General features: G+C 29.0%; 10 protein-coding genes across 10 annotated transcripts; 5 read left to right on the forward strand and 5 right to left on the reverse strand.

The window, feature by feature from the left end:
* Window positions 1-788: 788 nt before the first annotated feature.
* On the reverse strand, window positions 789-2,153 carry GO595_010507 (sulfite exporter TauE/safE family protein; the record flags this gene model as incomplete). Its single annotated transcript, XM_067913194.1, has 1 exon — window positions 789-2,153. The coding sequence occupies one exon, from the start codon at window positions 2,151-2,153 to the stop codon at window positions 789-791; it is 1,365 nt and encodes a 454-aa protein (XP_067769245.1).
* Window positions 2,154-7,487: 5,334 nt separating this feature from the next.
* GO595_010508 (Ubiquitin-conjugating enzyme family protein) lies at window positions 7,488-8,084 on the reverse strand (the record flags this gene model as incomplete). The annotated part of the gene is made up of 1 exon (XM_067913195.1): window positions 7,488-8,084. The coding sequence occupies one exon, from the start codon at window positions 8,082-8,084 to the stop codon at window positions 7,488-7,490; it is 597 nt and encodes a 198-aa protein (XP_067769246.1).
* A 4,210-nt stretch (window positions 8,085-12,294) lies between these two features.
* On the forward strand, window positions 12,295-13,593 carry GO595_010509 (uncharacterized protein; the record flags this gene model as incomplete). Its single annotated transcript, XM_067913196.1, has 1 exon — window positions 12,295-13,593. One exon carries the CDS (start codon window positions 12,295-12,297, stop codon window positions 13,591-13,593), a length of 1,299 nt encoding a protein of 432 aa, XP_067769247.1.
* A 324-nt stretch (window positions 13,594-13,917) lies between these two features.
* GO595_010510 (60S acidic ribosomal protein P2) lies at window positions 13,918-14,229 on the reverse strand (the record flags this gene model as incomplete). The annotated part of the gene is made up of 1 exon (XM_067913197.1): window positions 13,918-14,229. The coding sequence occupies one exon, from the start codon at window positions 14,227-14,229 to the stop codon at window positions 13,918-13,920; it is 312 nt and encodes a 103-aa protein (XP_067769248.1).
* A 159-nt stretch (window positions 14,230-14,388) lies between these two features.
* Window positions 14,389-15,108, forward strand: GO595_010511 (uncharacterized protein; the record flags this gene model as incomplete). The annotated part of the gene is made up of 1 exon (XM_067913198.1): window positions 14,389-15,108. One exon carries the CDS (start codon window positions 14,389-14,391, stop codon window positions 15,106-15,108), a length of 720 nt encoding a protein of 239 aa, XP_067769249.1.
* Window positions 15,109-15,286: 178 nt separating this feature from the next.
* On the forward strand, window positions 15,287-16,285 carry GO595_010512 (uncharacterized protein; the record flags this gene model as incomplete). The annotated part of the gene is made up of 1 exon (XM_067913199.1): window positions 15,287-16,285. One exon carries the CDS (start codon window positions 15,287-15,289, stop codon window positions 16,283-16,285), a length of 999 nt encoding a protein of 332 aa, XP_067769250.1.
* A 988-nt stretch (window positions 16,286-17,273) lies between these two features.
* On the reverse strand, window positions 17,274-17,927 carry GO595_010513 (YbaK/aminoacyl-tRNA synthetase-associated domain-containing protein; the record flags this gene model as incomplete). Its single annotated transcript, XM_067913200.1, has 1 exon — window positions 17,274-17,927. One exon carries the CDS (start codon window positions 17,925-17,927, stop codon window positions 17,274-17,276), a length of 654 nt encoding a protein of 217 aa, XP_067769251.1.
* Window positions 17,928-20,074: 2,147 nt separating this feature from the next.
* GO595_010514 (uncharacterized protein) lies at window positions 20,075-21,052 on the forward strand (the record flags this gene model as incomplete). The annotated part of the gene is made up of 1 exon (XM_067913201.1): window positions 20,075-21,052. The coding sequence occupies one exon, from the start codon at window positions 20,075-20,077 to the stop codon at window positions 21,050-21,052; it is 978 nt and encodes a 325-aa protein (XP_067769252.1).
* An 838-nt stretch (window positions 21,053-21,890) lies between these two features.
* GO595_010515 (vacuolar H+-ATPase subunit E) lies at window positions 21,891-22,508 on the reverse strand (the record flags this gene model as incomplete). Its single annotated transcript, XM_067913203.1, has 1 exon — window positions 21,891-22,508. The coding sequence occupies one exon, from the start codon at window positions 22,506-22,508 to the stop codon at window positions 21,891-21,893; it is 618 nt and encodes a 205-aa protein (XP_067769253.1).
* A 657-nt stretch (window positions 22,509-23,165) lies between these two features.
* GO595_010516 (TKL family protein kinase) lies at window positions 23,166-26,399 on the forward strand (the record flags this gene model as incomplete). The annotated part of the gene is made up of 2 exons (XM_067913204.1): window positions 23,166-24,554; window positions 25,497-26,399. The coding sequence occupies 2 exons, from the start codon at window positions 23,166-23,168 to the stop codon at window positions 26,397-26,399; spliced, it is 2,292 nt and encodes a 763-aa protein (XP_067769254.1).
* Window positions 26,400-26,871: the final 472 nt, after the last annotated feature.

The following is a 26,871-nucleotide window of genomic DNA, read 5'->3' on the forward strand; positions in this document are numbered from 1 at the left end:
GATGAATTTATAAAACATTATGTCAATCCAATTGGTGTTGATTTCATAAACAAAAAATTAGAAATAAAGGACATAATTGTTTTTGCACAGACCTTAGTGCTTTCTTTTGGTGAGCATTTTTATATCTCTACAAAATGGTATAAAAATGCGATTGGTGCTATTTTAATATATGACATTACAAATAGAGATTCATTTAATAGTATTAAATTATGGCTAAGAGATGTTCGACAACATGCAGATAGCAAAGTTGTAATTATGCTTATTGGATCAAAATGTGATCTTAATGAAAATCGAGAAGTTTCAACTGAAGAAGCAATAGAATACAGCAAAAAAGAGAACATCATTTTTTATGAAACTTCATCTCTTAAGAACATTAATATTTATGAAGCATTTGCAACATTAATTACCAAGATATTTCAAATTCTTAATAATGACCAACAACCAAAGCAAACCATAGAACAATTGCCAAAACCAAATGGCCCAAATCATATATGCAATTTTTCATGATTTATTATGTTTCTGAATTTCGACTTACATTCCTAAAAGTTTTTGAAATTCGTAATCAAAAAATGTATAAAGATCATATCCTTATTTAATATTTTTTTTCTTTTGAAATTTCAATTTACATTATCATTCCTTACAAAATTTTAGCTATGATTTTTTCCAAGTAATTCAATAACTATCATTAACTCAAACCGAAGGAACAATCAAAGAAATGAATTAATTTATAATTCACGAAAAAGTAAAAGGTTTAAAATATGAATTATTTATCATTTATTATTATTCTTTCAGTCACAGAATGATTTGAATCCCATTGATCCACCATTCTTCTTTATGAAAATGATTTCCTTCACACCGACAACCGTCATCATAACCGCAGAAACCGCAATAACCGCAGCCAAAAAGTACAAGAAAAGTGACCTGTTGCCCATCTTCTTCACTAACCACCTCAAGAATATGACGCCGATCAAAAACGACACAAATCCGACAGCAGAAAAGATCGCGAATTCGGCAACAGGCATCACACCTTCCGCGATATACTGGATGGACGTGGCACTAGAAGTTAACAAAATCATAAATGTTGATGTGGCCGCCATTTCTTCAGCTTCAATATCAAGCTTAAGCATCATAGGACCTTTGATCATACCACCACCAATACCTAAGAAGCCTGCCGCGATACCAGCGATGAAGCCAGACATCATTAATACAAATGCAGTTTTTGCACTGATATCGGCATCTTTGCCAACAATTGGATAGTTCCTGGCAATGGTGTACATCCACCAGTTAATTAAGGCATAGATTGGAAATGGTGCAAATGTTAATACCCAATACCATGTGGAACAAAATTCAATACCAATGATAGAATCGGCACCATCACCACCACGTAAGAAGGCAACTACAAGAAATATTGCCCATATAACACCTAAAAGAATTAATATCTTCTTAGAATAGGCAGGTCCTGAATATTGGCCTGGTGTGTTGGAAATAAGGTTACTTTCCATGCTGTCTGGGTTTTCTTTGAGGGCTTTAGCTTTTCTTTGGTCTTTGATACCTTTCATTAATGTGGAATATGCTGTATATGAAAGAAGGATAAATTGTACAATATATAAGAGCCAAGCTGGAATAACAGAGTTAAAAATAACACCTAAGATAGTACCAAGCCATGAAATTGGTTCAATGCAACAAGCAACATTATAATTGATAAGTGGTCGGTCATAGAATGGATGGCGCTTACGGAGGTTAAAGATTGTAACGGCTAAAGAACCTCCGAAAATAAGTGCTTTAGAAGTGGGAATACTATATTCTGATGGGAATTCAACAACTAGAATTAATATGGGTACAAAGAGACCACCTCCACCAATACCGGCACCAGACACGAAAATACCAGCGATGAATACGCATATCATACCAATAATTAAACGAGTATCCCAAGGATGAAGTAATGGTTCATAATTACAAATATTTTGTTGATACTTCTTGTTGAATCTGCAGTAAAAGTGTGGATCATATTTGTGGCATTGGTCTGTTGTAGCACAGAATTGACATGTTCCATTTAAACAAACTAATGGATCACCACAATTATAGTCACGATTTTCATCGGTGCATGTTTCATTTAATTTAAGGCATAATGCGCATTGGATGAACAGAAACATCCAAATGGAAAATAATGATTTCAGAAGGCCTTATCGCAAAGGTTTTTCATTCATTATTTTATCGGTGCGCATTCAAAACTCACAGTTAAAAAACCGGCTATGGTCATTACCACTCAAACGGTATTCAGAAATATCGGTGTTTTCATCCAAATGGATATGGAATAATTTCTGATTATTTTAGATAATTGTGTTAAGCTAAATTCTTTTCATAACAAACAAAAGAATCGAATTTATCGTTCGACTTTTTTGTTATCTTATGATTGAGTAAAGTGTTGTATGTGCTTATATTATAACTAAATCATCTTATTCATTTTAAAATATATTTAAATATTTAAAATATTCATCATAACTAATAAATAACATTTTTTAAAAAAACATTATATGTAATAATACTTGTATTTTTTGTGGGTTAAACAATACCAAAAGTTATAACTTAGGTTAACATTAAAACTTTAAGGATAATTCCTCTTAAAGCCATAGAAAACATTAATATGGCGTAATTAAAATTCGGAAATTTTGTGGAATTCATTGTAATATTATGGATTTTTTTTCTGAATTTAAAAATAATGCTTACCTTGAGAAATAATAGGTAATCTTATTTATTATTTATTGGCACCTTTTTCAAGAAGCAATTTAACTATTTCGGTTTTACCATAGGTAGAAGCATAAACAAGTGCACTTTTAAATGTTTTTAATATTTTCCCTCTGATATTTTGAAACACCAAATCATTAGGAAGTTATACGTTGAGCATTGATATCAATTCCTTCTTTCTCAAGAAGTATTTTAACTATTTCAATATTACCAGCTCCAGATGCTAAAACAAGTGCTGTTTGAAATTACATGAATAATTTCCAAATATTATCCTGAAATTAAATTTTATTTAAGAGAATATTCGATAAGATAAATAAAAATTTTCAGCATTAATATCAATTCCTTCTTGTTCAAGGAAAAGCTTTACAACTTCTGGTAAATTCATAAAACATGCAAGCATTAAAGGTGTAAAAAATAATTCAAATAATTTCCATTAAATTATTGTAATAAATTTCGAATAAAACAAATGAAAATTTTTAGCATTAATATCAAATCCTTTTTGCTTAAGAAATAACTTTACTATTTCTATGCGCTGATTTGTAGATGCTAAAAAAAAAGCTGTATTAAATATTTCGAATAAATTCCAAATATTCCTTTTAAATTCTGTACTAATGAAAAAAATATTTAATAAAATAAGCAAATTTCTTGAGCATTAATATCAATTCCATCTTGTTCGAGAAGTAATTGAACTATTTCTTTATAACCATTTACAGATGCTTTTATAAGTGCTGTTTCAAATAATATGAATGATTTCCAAATGTTATTTTTAATTTTCAAGTCATTAAGACATAATCGAAATAAAACGAATAAATATCTTTAGCATTAATATCAATGCCTTTTTGTTCTAGAATATATTGAACAACTTCAGTGTTACCAGATAATGAAGCAAAAACCAAAATATCATTTGGAATTTGATTATTTTGGAGAAAATGTTTAATTAGATATAAATTTCCAATTTTTGCTGCTTCATTTATTGCGTTTTCACCTGCTTTAGTTCCTTCTTCATTTTCTAAAAACGAAATAATTTCATAGTTTCCATAACTAACACAAAACTTCATTATATCATCATGTTTTTCTTCAAATTTTTTTTCATAAACATATTTAAATACATCATTTTGATGGAATTCAATTGCTGTTTCATATGCTTTATCAAATGATGAATGATTTTGTTCACATAAATGAATAATTTCTTCATTTCCACATGCAATTGCATATTTACCTGCATTAATTATATTTGCACCATTCATAAGTAAATATTTAAAACATTTAACTGATCCAAAAAATGCTGCATAATCAATTAATCTAACATTATATTTATTAACAAATGAACATCTTTCATAAAGTGATGGCTCAATTTCTTGGTTAAAATCAAAATTTGATTGTGATGATATCTCTTGAAGTTTTAGGATTTCATCTTTTCGGATAATTTTTGCAATTTCATTTGGATTAACTCCTTCTTCAATTAATTGCTTATGAAGTTCCCAATCATTCTTTGAAAGCTTTTCTCGATTTTTTTCAAATTGCTTCAAAAATAGTGTGAATTGTAAATTCATTATTTCTATATTGGACTTATAATGTGCAAAATATGGTGAATCAATTTTTTTTGTGATGTTTACGTCAATTAAATTTCGTTCAATCATTTTCTCAATGAGATAATATGCTTCATGTGTTTTAAATTTTGAGATATGTTCAACAAAAGTTTCAATGATTTTATTATTGGTAATTTCTTCTTCTTTTGTTTGAATTATTTCTAAATAACTTATTAAGAAATTAATATTATTTTTTTGTGAACAAAATGAAAAATAAATTAAGTCACTTATGACAAAATTAAATGAAAGCGGTAAATTATTATCAAATAACTTCATTGTTTGCTGTATTGACAACTCAATATTTCCTTCATTTAAATTAAATATAATTTTATATAAAGAATTTAATATTTTCATGTTTTCATCTGATTTTTTTGTAGTTTCATTTTCTCTTTTTAAAGTATTGTTATTTTCAGTTACTTCTAAAATATTTTGTTTTTTAGTATTTGGAAGCATAAAAAATAATTTGGGGTGCCCTAAAACCCGATGATTATTTTGTTTCTTTGTACCAAATTTAACGATGATGTTAATGAAAATTCTTTTAATATTTATCAGGTTAATTAATTATAGCAAATTTTAATTCACTTTTTTTTTTAACACAATAATTTGATTACAATTAATTTCATCAAATTGATTTAAAAAGTTAAAAAATTTATATAAAAAAATACGAATATTTTTATTAATGAAAGGTCACAAGTTCAAATAGATAGCTATTGCGTTTATTATCCATTTTTCTGAAAGAAATCGTTTTCTTTAAAGTCTTCAGCGAAAGGATCTTCATCCACATTCGAGAAGTTCATAGCATTATTCATTGATATATCAGTTGTTTCATTATTCATATTTTCATGATCAATTTCGGTACTAATTTTTTTATTTTTATGCACAAAAATTACAACTACAACTATGATAATTATAATAACTACAACAGCAACACAAACAGAAATGATGATTATCAAATTATTACTTTTTTTATCATTTATTTCATTGTTATCATTATAATTCAATGTATAAAATCCGGAATAATATGAAACATATAATGAATATTGTATAACTGTATAATCATAATAAACAAACGAAGTATTAACATATGAATATAATGAACCAAACTTAGAAAGTGTTAACGAGTTAATGTAAATTGTTTTCGGTACAATTGTTAATGTAATTGACTCAGTAAATATCAATGTATATGTTCCATTAAATTGCTCTGATGTTAGAAGTGTATTCGAATTAGAAAATGTATTCGATTGACTATTAGTATTTGACTGTGTAAATTTGTCTGATTTAGTTAATGTATTTGATTTAGTGTATGTATTCGATTGTATGAATGTATTCGAATTAGAAAATGTATTTGACTGTGAAAATATATTCGATTTGGAAAATGTATTAGATTTTGTGAATGTAAGTGTTGGCCATGAATATTGTTCACATTGTTCAATTGGCGTTTCTTTATTTACAGATAATAGACCAAATGTTGAGCCATCATATAAATTAGATGTCATAACAGTAGTTACTGATGTACTACTAAATGCTTCGTTACTTACAGTTGTTGGTGCCTTATAACCAGTGAAATATATACATTTAAGGTTAGAACAGTTACCAAATGAATACATACCAATTGATGTAACTGATTCTGGAATTATAATATTAGTAAATACACAATTATAAAATGAATACATGCTAATTGTTGTGACTGAATTTGGTATTACAATATTTGTTAATTTACTTGAATAAAATGAATAACTTTCAATTGATATAACAGTGTTTGGTATTTCAAATTGTGTATTAGTAATTCCAATTGGATAACATATTATTTTCGTATAATATTTGTCATAAAGAATTCCATTAATATCCTTACTAAAAACAGAATTTTCATCGGATACATCAAAAAATGTAAGACTACTGCATTCTGTGAAAGAAGTTGTTTCTATTTTAGTTACTGATTGCGGAATTGTGATTCTTTCCAATGAAGCGCATTGGCGAAATGCATTTAGAGAAATTGTTGTAATTACATTAGTTTTCATATTAACACTTGATAATGATCTGCATTGATAAAATGCATTATTTCCAATCGATTGAACACTTTCTCCAATAATTACTGATTTTAATGATGAACATAAAGAAAACAGAGAATTTCCAATTAAAGTGACTGAATTACCAATTTCTGCTGAAGCTAATAAAGGAAATTGAGAAAAAACATTAGTTCCGTCAATATTATTATAAATGATAGCATGAGTTACAGCATTTATTTCTGGATAAGTAAGAGAATTATAATCATCAGAACTGTATATAATAAGTGTTCCGTTGTCATGGAATGTTTCAAATGTTTGTGTAAGGAAAAAAAGAAATAGGATTTTGTAATTATATTTCTTTTTGTTTCGTCCAAATTTTACAAAGGAAATTCTTATTTCAAAGAAAAATAATATAAAGAAAATAACAAATATAAATAATTTGAAAGTTTGTGAAGAATTAAAGTCAACTAAATATTTAGAATTAACATTAACATGTTCATTGCTTATAGGAATCATTGAATTACCAATACTTAAATTTCTTTTGACTGTTGTTGTGAGTATAAATGAGCGTTTTGATAAGAAATACCTTGAAAAAATATCAAAAAATATTTGATTATTTTGTGAACAACTAAAATTCCTGATAAAACGAGAATAAAATAAGCAAGGATATTTTGCTTCATTTGTATTTTGATCATTATTTGCATATAAATCACTACTAGATTTAAATCTTTGACCACTTACATTGCTCTTAAAGAATATCTTATCAGTAAATATGGGTGTATGGTGGAAAGTTTGTGTACAAATTATTAGCATCCAAGGAAGTGAGTGCATGAGTAAAAATATATTTTTGGAGAAAATTTAAATGACAAATATTTATTACAACCACACTTGCATTCAAAAATCTTTAATTACGTAAAATCTCGTAATTTTTCAATGAATATTCACCCATTCATTTATCACAAAAAGTTCAGATAATGAATAAAACCGTCGGCCGGTTCAAATTTCTGGTGGTAAAAATAAAACGCTGAAAAAAAGAGTCAATTCAACATATCGTTTTCAAAATTTTCTTGTTGTTGTAAACGATAAACGGAAAGACATTTATGAAAATTTTTAATCATCCATATTGACATAAGCTCTTAAAATCCTTTTAAAATTCGCTATTTTTTATGTTTGCAACAAGAACATGTGCAATTCTCTCTTTTTGATTTCCCCATCGTTTTGGAATGTTAAGTTCGCTCTTTTCAGATGGATCTGGAGGATGATGCAAAGACTTAAGAGCTCTATTTTGAAACGCATTTCCGCCTTGTTTGAGAAGGGAAGCAGATTCTAAATCTGGAACAGAATGATTGGATGGAATTGAAATTTCTATGAAAGAATCATATATGAAATTAATAAGGGTATAAACACGAACGGAAACATTCCATTCAGAAAACATTTCTGAACAATCAAATTGATTCGTTGATGGATCAATCATTGGGTGCATTGTTCCAGGTTGAAATATAACTTTTGGTACCGAGGCAGGAAAGTTCTTGAATTGTATGACAAATGTTAAAATTCTGTCTTGGAAAAATCCTGCGTGTGGCATTAATGTAACTTGCCATTGAAAAACATTTGCTACATATGGCTGAACAAGTATTCCTTTCCTGAGGCGTTGTGTGCATGCCTTAAATTCCATGATAATCATTCTTTCGCTGCTTCCAACTTGCATCTTTTGGGCACTTTTATAACAGAGAACGTTAAGCATGAAATCACTTCAAAGATATTACTGCAGCACAAATAAATGATATGCATTTTAATATTAAGTAATCGTTAAGGATAAGATGATGAATTTTAAGCAAATTTTTTTTGACTTAAAAATAATTGCAATTTCCATTCCAATATATATATCTGACACACAAGAGGTTTTATCAACAAAAAGGTACACTAATAGAGAACATTAGGATATTATAGTTTTCCATATCAAATAGATAAAAAAAGCAAAAATAAATATAAAACATTTAATGCTTTCATATCACATTTCGTTTTACTTTGTTATACCATTTAAAAAGTTTTATCTGAAATATAAAATAATGAGTAGGGAAAATTTATTGAAGACAATTGATCATCTTGCTGAACAATGGCATATTCTTACTGTTGCTAAGCTTTGCTTATGCGTTAATTTGCCTCCAACGACATTGACAAATAAAATTCAAGAATTAGAGAAAAATACAAAAATCGGAAATGTTTTCAAAAATGGTTTAAAAATAGCACAAACAAATCCACTAGATCAAATAAAACTAATGTCAGATGCTGTTCAAGGCTTAATTTATCAATTTCATTCCGAAGAATCATTTCCAAATTTATTTTCCCAAATGTTACAAAACTCACATATTATTATATCATCTATGGATGAAAAGAAAAAATCCACCAAAGCACTTCATACAAAACAAATTGTAGAAGAAGAAAAGTTAACAATGTTTTCACAAACTACATGCGATATTTTCGAGTATCTCACAAAGCTTCTTAAAGCTGCTTTAAAGGTCCCTACATTTGATTGTCAAAAAATATCTATTGACACAATATCTATTATAATTAATTATCTCCATCATTCTTATCCAAATCACGTCAGAGCTAATGCAGGTGTTATACTATCATTACTTTCAACATCACCCATTCATTTACAAAAAATCAGTGATGTATTTTGGAAATCATTTGCGAGTTGCAAAAAAGACGATGACTTCCGTAACTTTGCTACCATTATTGATGGCATTGTTAACATTCAGCTTTCATTTAACACACCAGAACTTACTCAAGCATCTATTCATTTTTTGACAAATTTCACGTCAAATGTAAAAAAGATTGAAAGAGGTGTACTCCGAATGAAATTCCTCTCAGCAATACAGTCCATTATTGCCAATTTGGGAAAATCACCAATTGCTGAACAAAATGAACAATTTAACAAAGTCCTCAATGAAATTTGGGAAATAGCAATCAAGTGGTCAACCAAACAAAAGCATCTTCTCTTTTGCCTTGATTTTTGTTGTAATATTCTGAAAAATTTATATCCTTCATTTTTCTTATCCCATTCTACTCAATATTTTGATTTGCTATGTAAATCAACCAAAGCGCATAATGGCTCTGTAGACTTTTTAAAGTTACTTCATACATCTGTTGAAAATCTTCCACGAGAATTTTATCAAGATCATTTTCCTGAAATGCAAGATCTTGTCAAATCAACAATTGTTCCACTCCTTTTCAAAATCACAGACAAGTCACGATCACCACGCTTCAAGACATCCGAACAAAATGATATTGTTTTGAACATCTTCGTTTCCATCGCACAAAAACAAACATTGCCGGTTACTGACTTTTTGATAATGATGTTAGACGATCAAAACTCATTGATTGATGTACGAAAAGTACGATTATTTTGCCTTCAATTATTATCGGTTTTAGTCAAAACGATTCCTAATCAATTATCATCACATAACTTAGCATTATATTCTAAAATCCAACCAGTATTATTATCAAACAATTATAAGTCCGAAGAAATGCAATGTGCCATTCAAACATTTCCGACATTTCATTCTACAGATTTATCAGTTTTGTCACAGATCTCACAAATTTTATTTGACTTATCTGTAATGGATGGAGTAACAATTTCATCATCTGCGTATTTTTCGTTAGTTAAATATATAGAAGAACTTGTTAATTTAGAATCAAATTCATTATCACCAATTCATTACATGAAATCTTTATTAGAAAATGTTTTAATATTATCAAAGCCATTAATAATAAGTAAACTTTCATATTGTTTAGGTATAGCAGAATCATATTGTAAAGCACTAGAAAAAGAAATAAATAAAATTGATGACATTAAAAATGATAAATATGAATTAACAATTGAAAAATGGAATAACTTTCGAATATTTATTGATCAAATGTTATTACCTTTAATAGTATATCCTGATGAAGATATCATTAAAATGGCTGTTGATATTGAACTTATATTTCTAAGTGAACCATTTTCTAAATTAGATAAACTTTGTAATGAAAATTATCATTTATGTAATTTCCTTAATGAAATTAATGCTAAAGATTTAATGATTGAATATTATAAATATATTGAGAAAAATAATGAAAATAATAAAACTTTATTTGATTTAATTGTTGAATATTGGAAAGATAATTATGTAAAAATAGATGAAAATTATAATATAAATATAATGAAATTATTATGTATAATGTGTCGAAATAATTGTAATAAAATTCAAATTTTTTATGAAGAAATATTCGAAATATTTAAACAAATTTCCAATTCATTAAATATAATAAATATAATACAATCATTGATACCTGAAAATTGGATTTCTTTATTGGATAATTTAAATGATTGGATGAAAGCTAATGGAATTAATTATAATTCATATTGGAATCAAATTACTTATATTTTATATTCGATAATTTCATATAAAAATATAAACGAAGAAAATAAAAGTCAAAATAAATTAGTCGAACATTTCGAACATTATATTTCTATGATTACAAAATCACAAGATTTAACTGATTATGTAACAATCGAAAAGTCATTTCAAATCATTTCGAAATATATAATAAATTCTCCGAATAATTTCTCACGAATTAATGAAACATTTCCATATATTGAATATTTACAAGAAATTATTCAATTTAATAATAACAATAAATATTCGACTTCTTATATTGAAACGATATTATCAACTTATATAATAATATTTAAATATTCGAAAATTGACGATTTATCTGATGATATATTTAAATGGATCGGAAAATTTGTTCAATGTTATGAGAAAGATGATCAATATCAAAAGATGATTGTCCAATTACTTGAGACCATCTTACAAAACAATCCCAAACTATTACGCAAATATTTAATATTATCATATACAAAATTTGGGTTATTATCATCGAATTATTTATTATCGATATCAAATGTCTTTAAAGATGAATCTGGAAACTTTGAAACTAAATTTAAAGATGGATATTGTATTATCTTATTAATTATATTAATACATTTACGGAATGATAATTATATTCCACGACAAGCAGCACAAAAATTAATGTGTTTATTAATATATTCGAAAGAAGTATTTTCGAATGATGTTCCTTCTTCTTTAATGATGTCTTTAACATCACAATCTCCATCAGGTTATTTAACACAATATTCGCAATTTTTAGAATTTACTTCTAAAAACATCACAACGAAAATTGCGTTTAAAATCTTTGAGTTATTATCTGAAGATTTTAAATATCTTGAACATTTCCATCAAGCATTAATTATAATGTTAACCAATTTCTTATCATTAATGATACAAGAAACAAACATCGAAAATTCCACATTAATATTATATAATTTATCATTACAAAGTAATATAAATGATTTAATAATAGCCGAAGAAATCGAACAAATGTGGATCAAATATTATAAATTAATTAATTCAAATGATATTAATATAATTATTAAACAATTATTTGATATATCAATACAACAAAAAGATTTACAAAGTAAAGAAACATTAACAGCAATTAACTCATTAATATTTGCATTTCAAATATATCCAAATAACATTTGTGAATTGTTATTACCAATTGTTTGTAAATATGAAAAACAAATTCCGCAAAATGTAAATGAATTTAAAGAATTTATTAAAGAACAAAATATTACATTCGAATTCACTAAAGAAGAAATTATTGCATCGAATATATTATCACAAATCATTTTATTCATTGAAACTAAAGATTTATTCATCTCATTATTTATCGATAAACTTTCCGCATTAACATTCTTTGCGATAATGATATATAATTTGGATGAATTTAACATTAATTCATTTTATCCTTTATTAGATTCAATATTAAACACTTCTTTATTTAAACTTGCGAAAGATCCAGAACAATTTTCAACAAACTTGAAAATCCTTCAATCAGCAAATTTAATGTCAAAAGTTACGTCGTTAAATCAACAATTCCAAATATATACAAACGAAACTTCATCAAAACAAATTTTGGCATATGACCAAAAGGCAATACAAAGTTTCGTAGACTTACTTTGCCAATGTGATAAGAAATTCAAAAAGAAGTTCTTTAACATAGTGTTCGCAAACGCTTTAAAGGTGACTGATTGCGAAAGATCTTCAGAACCGTTTTTGATATTGATGGCTTTGGGTGACCAATTTGATTCGAAGAACATATTCCAGTTGTTGTTGTTCTCCATTGTTGCTTTCCAAAATAATCGAACTGAATTAGTTGACGTATTAATTGATATCATTAATCAAAGATTGTTATCCGATTCATTGGACGAGAAACTATTCCAAGAAGAAGTGATTTCGGTCATTTCCGTGTTTCTTTTGTATCTTTCAATGGATTGTCGATTTTCTCTTTCTTTACATTTGATCAAAGTAATCAAAGAAATTTCAAGGAAAATATCAAAAATAAATGATACATCGACAATACGTATGGAATTGGAGAATTTCTTGATGCTTTTGGGCGGTGATGAATATGCGGCTTCGCTTTACGAAAAGTTTATCGGCGGTTTGAAATCTTTGGGGGACCCCGCAACCGTCGATATAATCGAGGCACTTTTCGAGTTGGCAAAACTGCTCGGGAACGACGGTTGGTGCTTACTTTTGGCATTACTAACGGACGCTTATCGGCACTTCATCGGCGTGTACTCAAATAGAACGGTTATGCCCGTTTTGGGTAAAGAAGATGATGAACAATGGAAAGATATTGATTCATTCATGTCTTATATAGCAGAGAAGTTCACTGATACAAATTACAAATTATTCGTGGTGAACTTTTATGCAAATGCAATTAAAAATTTCCAAAATAATGATTTGAACAGAGAAAACGTGGCAATTATGATGATAAGATCATTCTTAAAGGTATCGCAACTGGCATTAGATCCATTGTTAATTGCAAAATTAGTCAAATTATGCTTTTTGATTTCGATTACAGATTCTGAAAATGAACCTTGCGCAAAACTAATACATGACCTGGTTTCAAATCTGAAGGTGGATCTTCCTGCAGAGAACATGGCATTATATGATTTGAAGCCAGAATTCATCGAAATGACTTTCAAGACGATCGGATATTATCAAACTGAAAAAAGAACAGTTGTATCACCAAAATCATTGCCGTTTTTCCCAACATTCATGATCGGAAAAGTAGATCCGAAGAAAGTTATTGAAACACTATTTCCATTTATTTCCTCGAAACTTGAAGCAATTTCATGAAATAAATAAATGCCACTTTGAAATCACGAATATTATTCATAATCAATTGATAAAAATATTTGGAACAGCAGGAATTGACAAAATCAAAAAAATCGACACGAGCCGGATTTGAACCGACGCGGGTAAACCCATGAGGTTTCGAATCTCACGCCTTAACCACTCGGCCATCGTGCCTCTGTTCTCTATTTATTTTAGAAGCTTTTAAATAGAAAATTATTATAAATCAGTAAATAAAAATTCTGAGTCAAATGAGATACAATATTTTCTGATAAATTTAAATTACAAAAAAATGAATATGAATGTATAATATACTTGTATTATGTTTTAATCAAATAGGTCATCAAAACCACCTGCCAATTCAACAACTTCTTCTTCCTCTTTCTTTTCTTCTTCCTTAACTTCTGTTGTTGCTGCCGCTGCTGGAGCTGCGGAACCACCACCGACAACAGCAAGTTTTGAAGAACCTTCCTTGATAAGTTCTTCAATGTTCTTTCCGTTTAATTTTTCAAGAAGGGCATCAATTGCTTTTGCATCAACTTGAATTCCAACACTTTCTAATATTGAAGTGATTTTTTCTTTTGATGGAGAAGCATCACCACCGGCTTGAGCAAGAAGATATGCTGCGATGTACTTCATTTGCTTAAAGGAAGACCATAACCGTTTTCGAGAAGCCACTTTTACGTAAATTTGCCGTTTGTGAACCAGAAAAAGAGGAACTGTACAAATTTGAGTCAAAAAAGTCTGGTCACTTCACACGAAGGACAAAAAATAATTGTAAAGTATTTAATCGCAAAAATGAAAAGCAACGACTTCAAAGGAATTTCAACTGTTGCAAAAGGACTAACTGCAACAGGATCAAAAAGAAAGCTATTTGCACAAGAGCTTCAGTCTTTTGGAGCTGCTATTCATGAATTAATTTCATCACAAAACCTCGATGACGAAATTCAAGTTCAAAAAATTGTTATCTATATTAATGAAATGGTTGAACTGCATCAAGTACTTTCAGCTCAAGAAGAAAGAAGTGGTGATGATATTCGCGATATTTGCGAAAGATACGTTTGCCTTTTTAGAGCATTTAAAGAATACACAAAATGTAAGGACAATTTTAAGAAAGCAACCGATGAACTTGAATCTGCTAAAAAAAAGAAGGAAAATGAACAATCTAAACCTACATATGAAAAGAATCAACCAAAATTAGATGCAGCAATTGATAAAGCCAAATCCATTGCAACAGATGCATTGGAGAAACTCAAAGAAGCAACAAAAGAATTTATTTTACAGAAAGAAAAGTTCAATATATTTAAGATACGAAGAGCTACTGAAGGATGGGTTAGATATTCCACATCACACGTAAGCACATGTGAAAAAGAGTCCGAGTTATTAGGGAAGATTGCTACCGAACTTAAATTGTTATCCGAAAAACAATATTCTGAAAATAATTTTCAAGATGAGGAATATCCTCAACAAGTGGCTCAAGAAATTTCATCACAACCATTGTATGATGATTTTGAATAAATAAAATATTTCAAAAAAAATCTTAATCAAAGAAAAATAATTACCAATTAAATTTCATTTCTATTGAGTTATTAGATTTTAAAAATATAATCACAAGTCATTAAAAGGTTTGGAAATAATGTTTAGAGTGAAATATTTATTTCCATTAAAAGTTTGTAAACGGCCTTTTTCACTTAACATGTCAAAAATGAACAATGCGATGATGAAAAATTTTCAGGGAACAATCCCACAACCAATGCTTACCCAAAGGCAACCAATGATGGTACAGCGTAATTACACAGGCAATCAAAGAAAAAAGAATACAGCTCCAAAACATGCTACAGTACCTGGATATCCCCAAATGATACCAATTCCAAATCCTGATCCCATGAAATACATTCCAATTAGCCCTCAACAAATGGCTTGCCAAATGCATCCTCCAACATTTCCCTTGCCCGTCATTTTCCAATCAGCTAGCCAACCTCAGCAATTCAATATTGTTCAAAAGATTAAAGTAGATCCTCAACTTTTCCCAAAGAAACGACCTGATTGCAAAATTATTGCCATCATATTTTCACGTTTTCAAGATAATCGTGTTATTAACATACGTGAAATTTTTAAACTCAGAGTCTTTAACAACCTACTTTCTGGAGACACATTTGGCGAAGATGGTAAAATTCAATATTATTACATTTGTGATGAATCTCAAATTGCCAATGTTGAAATTGAAATTAGTTTTCCTGATGTTGCATTATCCAATCAGTTTCTTCTTTTCCTTCAAAGTGTTCAAGATAAAACACCCGAAATGATTCTTCGAGATATATATCGAACTAAAATTCCCGAATCCATAAATAATTTTCCATATGTTAAGTGCCCACAATGCGGTACTGTTCTAAATACTAAGAAGCTGTATATCACAACGCTGGAGACATACAACTGCCCATGTCCGAAATGCAAATGCCCGTTAATTTTGAGAGGTTTACAACTCGCATCATGGAAAGACGAAGCGGAAGAAGCGCGAAAAGGAAGAATCAAAGTATACTATTTGTTTTCAATTAATTTGTCAAATGATAAAAGAGAGCCCGACTTATGTTCATATATATTTGATAATGACGTGAATAGCGAAATTGTTGATATGCAACAACAAGAAGAAGATAAAAACGCAACGCGATTAATCGGATTCGATGATATGTTTTGAATGTGTATATATTTTGTAAATAAAAATCTATTATTAAATAAAATAATACATATTAATAAACCATTTACATCAAACGCAATTCATTCCCTCATTCATGATGTAAGCAAAATAATTATGAAAAAGTAATTTTATTTCTTATCTACAAAGTTTTCAGTAAGAGTTCCCACAAGAGCATCAACGATAATTAATTAATTTTTTGGAACTTCAGGTTCAGTTGCAACTCCTTTAGATTTGTGATATTCTTTTATGACTGTTTCAAATAGTGTTCATGAACACCTTCTCCTGTCTTAGCAGACGTTTCAATAAATTGTACCCCTAAACGTTCTGAATATGCTTTTTTTCTTCACTTTTAATAGTACGTTCATTTTCTAAATCAATTTGATTTCGGCAATTTTTTCTTCGTTTTCATCCAAATTCTTTTGCAACCTTTATTTTCGTTCTTTACCATTTCACCTTCATTTCTCAAATATTCAATTATTTTGTTTCAGTTTCTGATATTTGTTTTAATAAATTTTGTAATTTATTTGATTATTATTCATAATTTAAATTTAATTCTTTATAATTTATCATTTTTTGCATTTTAATTTCAATTGTATTTTCTGAATTATTTAAAGAATTTAATAATTTTTCATTTTTTGTTTTATATTTCACACAAATATTTTTCAATTTTTTATTATTAAAATTCATTTCATGAATTAAATTTGTTTTGTTTTTGAGAATTTTTTGCTCAAGAAGTAAATTATTTTTAACAATCAAATAATATGAAAAATGAATACACAAATTATTAATAAAAAATCTGACGTTTTGCTCCGCCTATTTTTTATCTCTCAAATTTAATTGCAGTAAAATGACATTCACATTATTTTTTTGACACAGGAATTGACAAGGTTTGTCTGTAGCAAAAAACAATTTCCCTTAAATTTGAAATGTTAATTTTTTCAAATCACGCAGTAATTACCCAATCTAAGAAATGTTTAAAAAGATTTGTTTATCTTTCAGAGATATCGAAAATTATTGGCTTGAATATATTGACAAATTTTCTTGTGTCAATACCAAATTTTACATCCACTTCGCCTCCTCCGAGCCAGAAAAATGGAGGGTTTATTGCAGCTATTCTTTGACTCATAATAATCGGGATAACGTATTTTTCGTATCCTTTTCGTGGATTTAAGTAAACTGGAGTCATTGCATTGTGTTCTGCACCGCTCAGCTTTCCTGCTATGTCCTCAGGGGCGAGCTTAACTTGGGAAACTTTGGTTTTAAGAGCCGTAGAAATAGCACTCATTAACTTTTGATTATCAATTCTATCATTGTATTGAACCATTACGCAAACATATTGAAGCTCTGGTTTTGGAGCATCTTGTACTTCATAAATAACACATTTTGTAAGTTGATCAATTGTTTGAGCCCCTACACATTGACGACGATATTCTAAGTCCTTCTTTTCGTAGTAATCACTAGGGACACGCCTAGCAGCACAAAATCCAGTTAAATTTTTATCGATAGACATTTTAATAAGGCCTGAATCTATATGATCTTCCTCACGAAATGGCGGTTCTGGAATAACAACTTTTTTATCGAAAACAATTGCCTCTAGTTCAGAAACATGCTTTTCTAAAGCAACAATCTTTTGTTCAAGCATAGAAAAGTGGCTAGACATTGGGATGTCCCAAAACCTCAAAAAGTGATGGTCATTTCGACTAAATACTGATTGAAAATTAAATTAAGTAAAGTTATTAAATAAGATAAACGTTCTCTTCATAGCGAACTCAGAGTAGATGAAACATTAAATATTTCATTAATTTAGGATAGCATTGGATAATAATATATATATTTTTTATTGCAAGTCACTAAGCCCACAAAATTTTTGCTCTTAGACCCAAATTAGGCCCCAACAAAACTCCTATATATTGTGAAAAATTTTTTAAAATACGAAAATAAACTGTTACTATTGCTATAGCAACTCCGTTATGGAGTGGCCCGCCCTTATGCCCAAAAAGATCGTTTATCTACGTAGATTGAGAACAAACGATAGAAAAATTCACCATCAACAAGTCGTTTTTCACAGAAAAAACTATCGTTGAATAATCAAAAGTGGGTTGAAGGAACGGGCATTCTTTGCAAACGATCGTATTCAATTTAAAAAGTGAATACCATTTAAACTTGTTCACCAAACCGCCGGAAATTCGTAGTAACGATAAGTATATTGAATGCTATCAATAATTGCCCACCAAACCGCCGGGGTTTCAGAGTGTATTGTTGATGTAAAGCACTAATTCTATTCAATTACCATGATTTGCCCAAAAAATTCGGTTTTGACCACAAAAATCCACCCTACAAGTTCAAATCAATTTTTGAAAGTTTCGTTGACTCAATGCCTTCTAAGAGGAAATATAGTGATTACAAATGTTAAAAAAAATATGCAACAAGAAGTTTATGCAAATTACATGATTTAATCAATATTTCTAAAAATCATTTTTAATATTATATATTTAAAAATATTTTATTAAAATCAGAAAACTTTTGAACAAAATTAAGGGAATCATAAAAAATATATCAAAGAAGAAATTGGTCAGAATGAAATTGCAAAAAAATTGAAAAGATGAACAAGTAAGCTTCGAAAAATGTTAATGCAAAAAGATTAAAAAATTTGTCAATCAATTTAATATTTTTAATATAGGTCCTAGGTTTCCCTTCAACCAATATTTAATTTAAATTAAAGGTCGTTTGAATATTGGTTAATTGATTCTGACTACCTGAGAACTCCAAGAAACCCACTATGTTTTTTTACAAAAATCAGTATGTTATTGTTTGCTGCAAAATGTTAATACAATGTTCATGTTTATACCTTAAACCCACACAAGATATAAATAGGTATCTGGAAAAAAATATATATATATTTCACTTTTTGAACATGATTCTATTAAAACCGATCAAAAAATGCTGCTAGTTTTTTAGAGCTATCACGGTGCCCCTTTTGAAATTTGTGCACCAACAAAAATGCTCAATTTTTCCGATACAACCGTTACTTTTTATGAACATTATTGGCAAAACTGTAAATATTCAAAAGTTGATATATTCAAAATTTGATCGGATGGTCTTTGATTGTGTCAAATTCAATAATATACGGTTAACGAATTCAATAACTTCATAACATTTTCCGGCCACATTATTATATGTTTATACTTGTTTCCCTATTTTTTGAGCTATCATTTCAAGCAGAACCTATAGAAAGTAATAAAGTAATTAATATGCTAAAAGATGATCAAAGATTGTCATCAGATTTAACATCAAAATCTTTCATTTATCCAAAAATGAAGAACCTAGATCAAAAAACACTTTCTTTTTCAAATGCCCCATGTTCGGAGAGAGATTCAAAAGGAAATACATTATCAAACGAAAAGAAGAAACTCGCTGAACTTTCTCTAACGTATACAAATTCTCTTTCATATACAGAAACCAACACAAACATACCCACAAGTTCCCCATCAATCACATATTCCAATAAACTTACATTATCATATTATGACATACCAACAAATTCTCCTACAATCTCTCCATCTCTCACTCCATCAAATATATTAATACAAACGTATACAACGTCATTTGTCGAGTCAATGACGCAATCACCTACAAATGTTCAAGTTACAACATCTGTTCCATATCTCATATATCTCATATGTCAACTCGCAAACGCGTATTCAAACAAGAACAAGAACGAGCACAAGGATTGTAACCACCTCATTTTCATACTCGAAAACATTTACTGCAGTGAGTGATCCTGTTCTAATGCTTACTTCTGTAACAATTACATTCACTTTCAGGGTAACCATAACGTCATATTACTCCACTTCCACATCTACTTATTCAAACGTATTAGTGCCAACTCAAGTTTTCACCCAAACTGATTCTTTAACAGATTCAATATTATATGTTCAATCAATGACTTATTCTCCAGTTCCATCACTAACACTTGCAAATTCTATTACTTTGTCACATACATTTACACCATCAATAACACAAATTTCATTACTTGACGAGACTTATATGTTGGAAACTTCATTTACATTTGTTCCATCAAGTTCATTAACGATTACAAATACATTAACTAATACTCTCTCATTAACACATACTGAAACAATAACACCAGAATATGAAAAGTCAACAATAATCACTGAGTTACCAACAACAACATCAGAGTTATTAACGACAACAACAACAGATATATCACAGACAACATCTGATATATCGACACAAATCAATACAGATATATCAGAAGAAACATCAGAATCATTTTCATTAACACTTTCAAATACACAAACAATTACACAAACAATTACATTGACATTTTATACAGTCACATATTCATTTACAATTTCTTTATTTGGTTCTGATCAAACTCATTCTTTAACAGAGCTGATTTATTACCATTATACTATTATTCATTATATAACATATTTCTCCGATTTCTTTGCTGTTCAAAATCAAGAAGATGCAGATGATAAACATAAACTTAGTAATGGTATAATTATTGGTGTTGTCATTGCATGTGTTGTTGTTGTTATAATAATTGTTTTAATTATTGTATTCGCTGTTCGACATATGCGAAATCAAAAAGCATTTTTGGAATCTGACGAAACTTCACACGAAGTCGTTGTTGATAATAGTGCAGAAACTAATATGGTTAATGGCATTTTAGATATGGGCAACGTGAAAGAAGATCCATTCGCAAAAGATTTCGAAGAACAAGAATTCATTAACCTTTAAGTGTATATAAGCTACGGAATTTTATATACTTTTATAGTAAATAAAACGTATCTTTTATTTATTTTAAAATGCATTTCATAAATTTTTATAATGTTATTATATGTTACGAGTTAAGTTTTACGCTTTATATATTCGTAAGTATAACCTTTTGATATATTATAACTGATTTTAAAGACAAAATTACGAGGATTGTTGAAGAGGTGTTTTTGAGAATTGGCCACATATTAGCGCAAAGAATTTTCGGAAATAGACTCTATTTGGACATTTATTGTAAAATATTTTTTACTTCATTAATTCTCCAAAAAAGAGAATTGAAAAAAGAAAAATAATTTCTGTTCTGAAATTCTTTCGATTACTGAAATGAAATCTTTTCCCGAAAGGAAAACTTTTAAAAATTCTTTGGCTTTTAGCGAATTCACTACATATTCAATAAAAATTAAAATTTTACAAAATATTGTCGAATTCCATGTGAGCATGTTCGTCACAGAATGAAATTCTTAAGAACTTGAGATTTTTTCATATCTGACAAGCTTCGCTTCGCGTGGTTTGCGAAGCGTAGCAAACCAACAAATTATTTAAAAATAATGTTAAAGTTAAAAAAAAAAATACTATTTAATAACATACAAATAAATATTCTAAAAATTATATAAATTTTAATTAAAAAATTTAAAGAATCACAAAATAACTTTTAAATTTAATAAAACAAAATATCAAAATGAATTATCATTTTTTACTTATTCAAAAGTATTTTCACCATTTTTATATATAATAGACTCATTGAGATATAGATATTTTCATATCTGATTAAAACACAAAACATTTAGAATTTGTAAACTGTTTATTTAGATTTCAAAAGTTTTGCTATTTGTGGAAGTCTTCCTGCTTCGGCAAGTTGAAGACGTCCTTCGAAAGAATTGTCGCAGCTGATTGTCCTGGTATCATTTGTGATGATTGCACCTCCGATCAGAGAATCAGATAAAACATCATCGTCGCTTACTGATGCGTCAAAGCCTAATTCGCTCAATTTATCAAGGCATTCATTTGCAAGTGGTATATCTTCTTTAACAACTCGAATAACTGATTTCTTTTCATTTAATGTTTTGAGACCTTGCTTGATCAAATCACAAAGAACGTCCTTATACTCACTCTTTTGTCGGAACTCTTTTAACTTTTTGCGAGCTCCATTCATCGCTTCTTCGATAATTTCTTCTTGGCATTTTAAGATATTAATTCTCTGTTCGTTTTTCGATACTGAATATGAAATCTTAGCATTCCTTGTGATCTCGTTTCGCTGGAGTTCGAAATCATTATTGAGCTTTGAATATGATTTATTGATAAGTTTTTGGAGATCGGCATTATATGTTTCGCGTGAAACAAAGTCAATTTCTTCAGCGCGAAGTCTGACTTGATACAAAGCAAATTGCTCATTGCGCATTGCGGCTGTGCTCGTAGACATTTTGTGTTTGCTTGGTTTGAAGGGTAAAAATAACGGTTATTTGGGGCAATACAAGAGATGATAAACACTGAAAATGAAATTATATCATCATTCATATAATTTAATTACAAACACACATTATTGTTATAAAACTCAAAATCGCCCAGAGTTGAGTTAAAATATTTTTATAATTTAAATTTAGATTAATCTTTTTTTAATTCAAGCACATTTGAAATATGAAAATTAAACCATAAATATATATGTATACACAAGAAGTTACGAAAAGAAAGAAATGTACTTTTGAAAATGGTCTCCATTAAAAAATTCTTAAATATTAACACTATTCAAATCATATTTCATATGTACATAAAAAAACATATTTTATACTTAAACCAAGTACATTTTTTTGGTTAAATATCTTTTGTTAAATAAAGCTTTGATCTGTTCTTCAAATTATATTTGATTATGAATAATTTTTAAAAAATCAAATATTTTATGACAATTTCGAAGAAAACAAACAAAAAAGAATATAAGAGCTTTTAGGAAATATAGTAATTTAGCTAGATAATATTTTATGCCTATTTTTTTGCAAAATGTAAATTGAGTCAAATTATATCGTATTTCGTGAATTTGAACAATGTGTTTTCTATGAAATTTGATCGGTAAAAGTTAGAACAGATGGATTCTTCTGAATCGCTCATTTTAAAAGCAACAGTGACGGGTTCCTCTTTATTCCAACTATCCCAAAGTGTTGTTGTTTATCGTGCTTCTGTTGCTTATCTTCTCCAACATATTCAATTATTTCTTCGAGCAATTCAACCATTAAAAAATAAGAAACTCTCAGACCAAGAAGTTGGCGGACTCAAAATGTTTCAGGAAATTCTTGATAGTTTCCAAAAGCTTCTTCCTAACCTAGATAAAAAATGGGTCAATACAATATTATCATGGCCTTCAACCAAATTTCATGTGTATGTTCACAAACTCCGAGAAAAGCTCAGAGTTGCATGTGCTCAATTATCACTTGATACAAAAACAGTTATTCCATATAGTAAAGCACAAGATGATGTGAATAAACTTGATGATCTTCAAAACCTTCGACGCTACCTCCAAGACCTTAGTCAATCTGCCATAGCACGACCTAATTCCATTGATATTCAACAAATAATTGAAACTCGTCTTCGGTCCATATCCGAAATTATTGGTACGTCCAAGACTAATTCCTCCACGCAACCGTCGTCTGACAATTCACGTTTTATACAACTCAAAGACACCATTGATAAAGAATTTTCGTTATTCAATTCCATCGACATTCCCAATAGTGATTTAGAAGTTGGGAAAGTTCTAGGGAGTGGTGGTTTTGGGACAGTTTATAAAGGATATCGTAAATCCACAGGTGAGTTATTAGCAATTAAAGAAGTCCGTGCTGACAAATTATCCATGAGCACATGGTCATCACTTTATTCTGAAGTTGCTACCATGCTTCCTTTACGACATCGTTATGTTCTTGAACTTGTTGGCGTTCACATCAAAGAGCCGTATCGTATCATCACACGGTTTTGTCCCGGTTATTCACTTTTTGACAGACTTCACTGCCGTTCAAAAAGTAAGAAGTTTACACCAGAGAAATTGACTGCGTTAGCGTATCAAGTTGCAGTTGGAATGGAATTTCTTCATTCCAAAGATGTTGTACATCGTGATTTAAAGACTATGAACATTTTATTAGATGATGAAGATGTTGCGATTATCGCAGATTTTGGGTTGGCAGGCATTGTAACTGATAAAGGATTAATGGGCGGAGTCGGGACACCACATTATACGGCGCCAGAAGTGTTAGAACGAAGATCGTATGGGAGCAAAATTGATTCATATTCATATGGAATTATATTATGGGAAATGGCGACTGGCAAAATTCCATACGACGGATTATCACCGAAAGAAATATATAATCAAGTTGTTAATAAGAATTATCGATTACCATTAAGTGAACGCATTCCGAAATGTTTGAAGAATTTAATTTCGAGATGTTGGAGCTCATCGCCGAATGAACGACCTGACTTTACTGAAATAGTTTCATTGTTTAAATCGGGTAAAGTTTATTTCTCGGAGAAACAAACAAAAGAAATACAATTTAATTCGCCTGAATCATATCCGCCAATTGATTTGAATTACACAATGAAAATTTTGAAAGACCCGAATTCGAAACATTTTGAGTCAGTTATAAAATTCCTTTCTTTGAACATGAGCAAAAAGGTTCAAGAAAAACTTCAACAAAATGAAATCATCAAAATTTACAACAATGAAATGAAAAATTTGGATTCAATACTTTTGTTAGCATCGTTGCTATTAAAATCAGAAGAATTTGACGGTTTTTTACAAAACATCGGAATTTCAATGATCAGAAAAATCATTAGTGAATACAAAAGTGACAAATTTAAATCGATTATTCAACTTTTTATTAAGGCCCCAGAAAATGTATTGAAATATGTCGATGAGTTTATACCAATATTTGCAGAAAAGATTAATGAATTTGATTTAGGTCCATCATTAATTTGTTTATTATCACGTTTATTTAAAGAAACAATTTTGAAGTACAAAGAGAATTTAATTTCATTTTTTATTTCCGAGAAAATATTTCTTATAAATACTGATGAAAAAATGAATTCTTTTTTGAAAATCCTTTTGGAAATTAAAAGTTATATACCGAATGACAAATTAAAGAATTTGATTTTATTTGTCGAGAAAACAAATTTAATAATTCCAATCGAAATCATTAATTTCTTAGTTGAAAATGTCAAACCGGAGAATTATGTCGACTTAGTATTAGCCATAGTTAAAGCATGTTCTAAAACAGAGATCGTTGAGCCATTAATCGAATTATTACAAAAATGTTCGAAAGAAAATATTTCGGAATTAGCGAAAAACTTCGAAATGTTCGACAACATTCATTATTTATTATCACACAAGCGATTAATCAAGCCATGTTTATACCTCTTATTTGAACTATCTAAGGTACCAATAGTACCAATGATATTAGCTAACCATCCAATGTTACAATCATTATTACAAATTAAAGAATATAAAAAACAAAAATTACAAATTTTCACATCACTTTTCCTATCGGAGCAGTTTTGTTATGACACGACGATAGGCGACGGTGTATTGAATCTTGTCCTATCGTCGATGGAAGACCCGGACACCGTTAACTATTCAATTAAACTTATCGGCGCCCTATCGTCGCATCAATATGGCTGTGAAATAATTCAAAAGACACAAATCCATTCGTTAGTTTCCCAAATGTTTTTATCATCGATCATGACAGATGTTTCTACATCATTAACAATTTTATCTAATATATCACAAAGCACGATTCAAATTCCACAAATCTCATTAATAATATCATGTCTAATGCAAGACTTAAACACTACGACCATTGACAAATGTGAATATTTATCAACATTAATTAATTTAGTACGAAGTTCACCAGAAAGTGTTCAAGAACAAGACTTATGCACATCGATTTTACCACTTCTATCAGTCCGCCAGCCGCCGAAATTAATACTTTTGGCATTGCGCTTATGCCAAGCATGTGACCATTCATTGTTTCGCATATTCCATATTCACGTGCAACAACTTCTCTTCAACATATTAAATCAAGAAGAGCTGTTGTACCCCGAAATCATTGAAGCTGTTTCATCACTAATCGCTTCGATTATTGTCGCACATGACATGAAGGAATTCGTAGAGAGAACAAATTTGATACAGTTCTTAAAGAACGAATGCAAATCAATAGAAGGAGTGTACCCAGAAATAGCAGAGGCGATAAAAAGAAATATTTACACAATCGAAGTGCCGTCGAGTTTGTTCTCGCCGTCGACATTGAGTCATTTGGCATTCGCTAATGAGAAAAGTTAAATGGATTTGGAGTCGCGAATGTTTTGTTAAAAAATAAAATATTATTAATGTAAAATATTGTTAAAATTATAATTCGATTAGGAATTTATTAACTTTTAGATGTTTTTTTAGAAATGTTTAAGTTAAAATTTACAACGATTAAGATGATGATAATACATAATATATTTTCATTTTGTGTTTTTATGTATGCTATTTATTGTTAGTTCATATATTTGATAATGTTTTATATGTAACAAAAATGAGATATATATATTTTAAATTTAATGTAATATGTGAATTATAATATGAGAAGAGGATTAATAAGTATTAATACTGAATCACATAAAAAAATTATGATATATTGTTTTCATATATGTCTATTTACAATCCCTGTATACTTATATAAACTTATTTTTCTGGATCTAAATCATATGTTTAATTAAAAATAAAGTATTTAAACACAATCAATAAATTTTTTTTTTAAAAATATTCA

This window comes from Histomonas meleagridis (genome assembly GCF_020186115.1).
Source record: "Histomonas meleagridis strain 2922-C6/04-10x chromosome Unknown scaffold_61, whole genome shotgun sequence".
Lineage (NCBI taxonomy): Eukaryota > Parabasalia > Tritrichomonadida > Dientamoebidae > Histomonas > Histomonas meleagridis.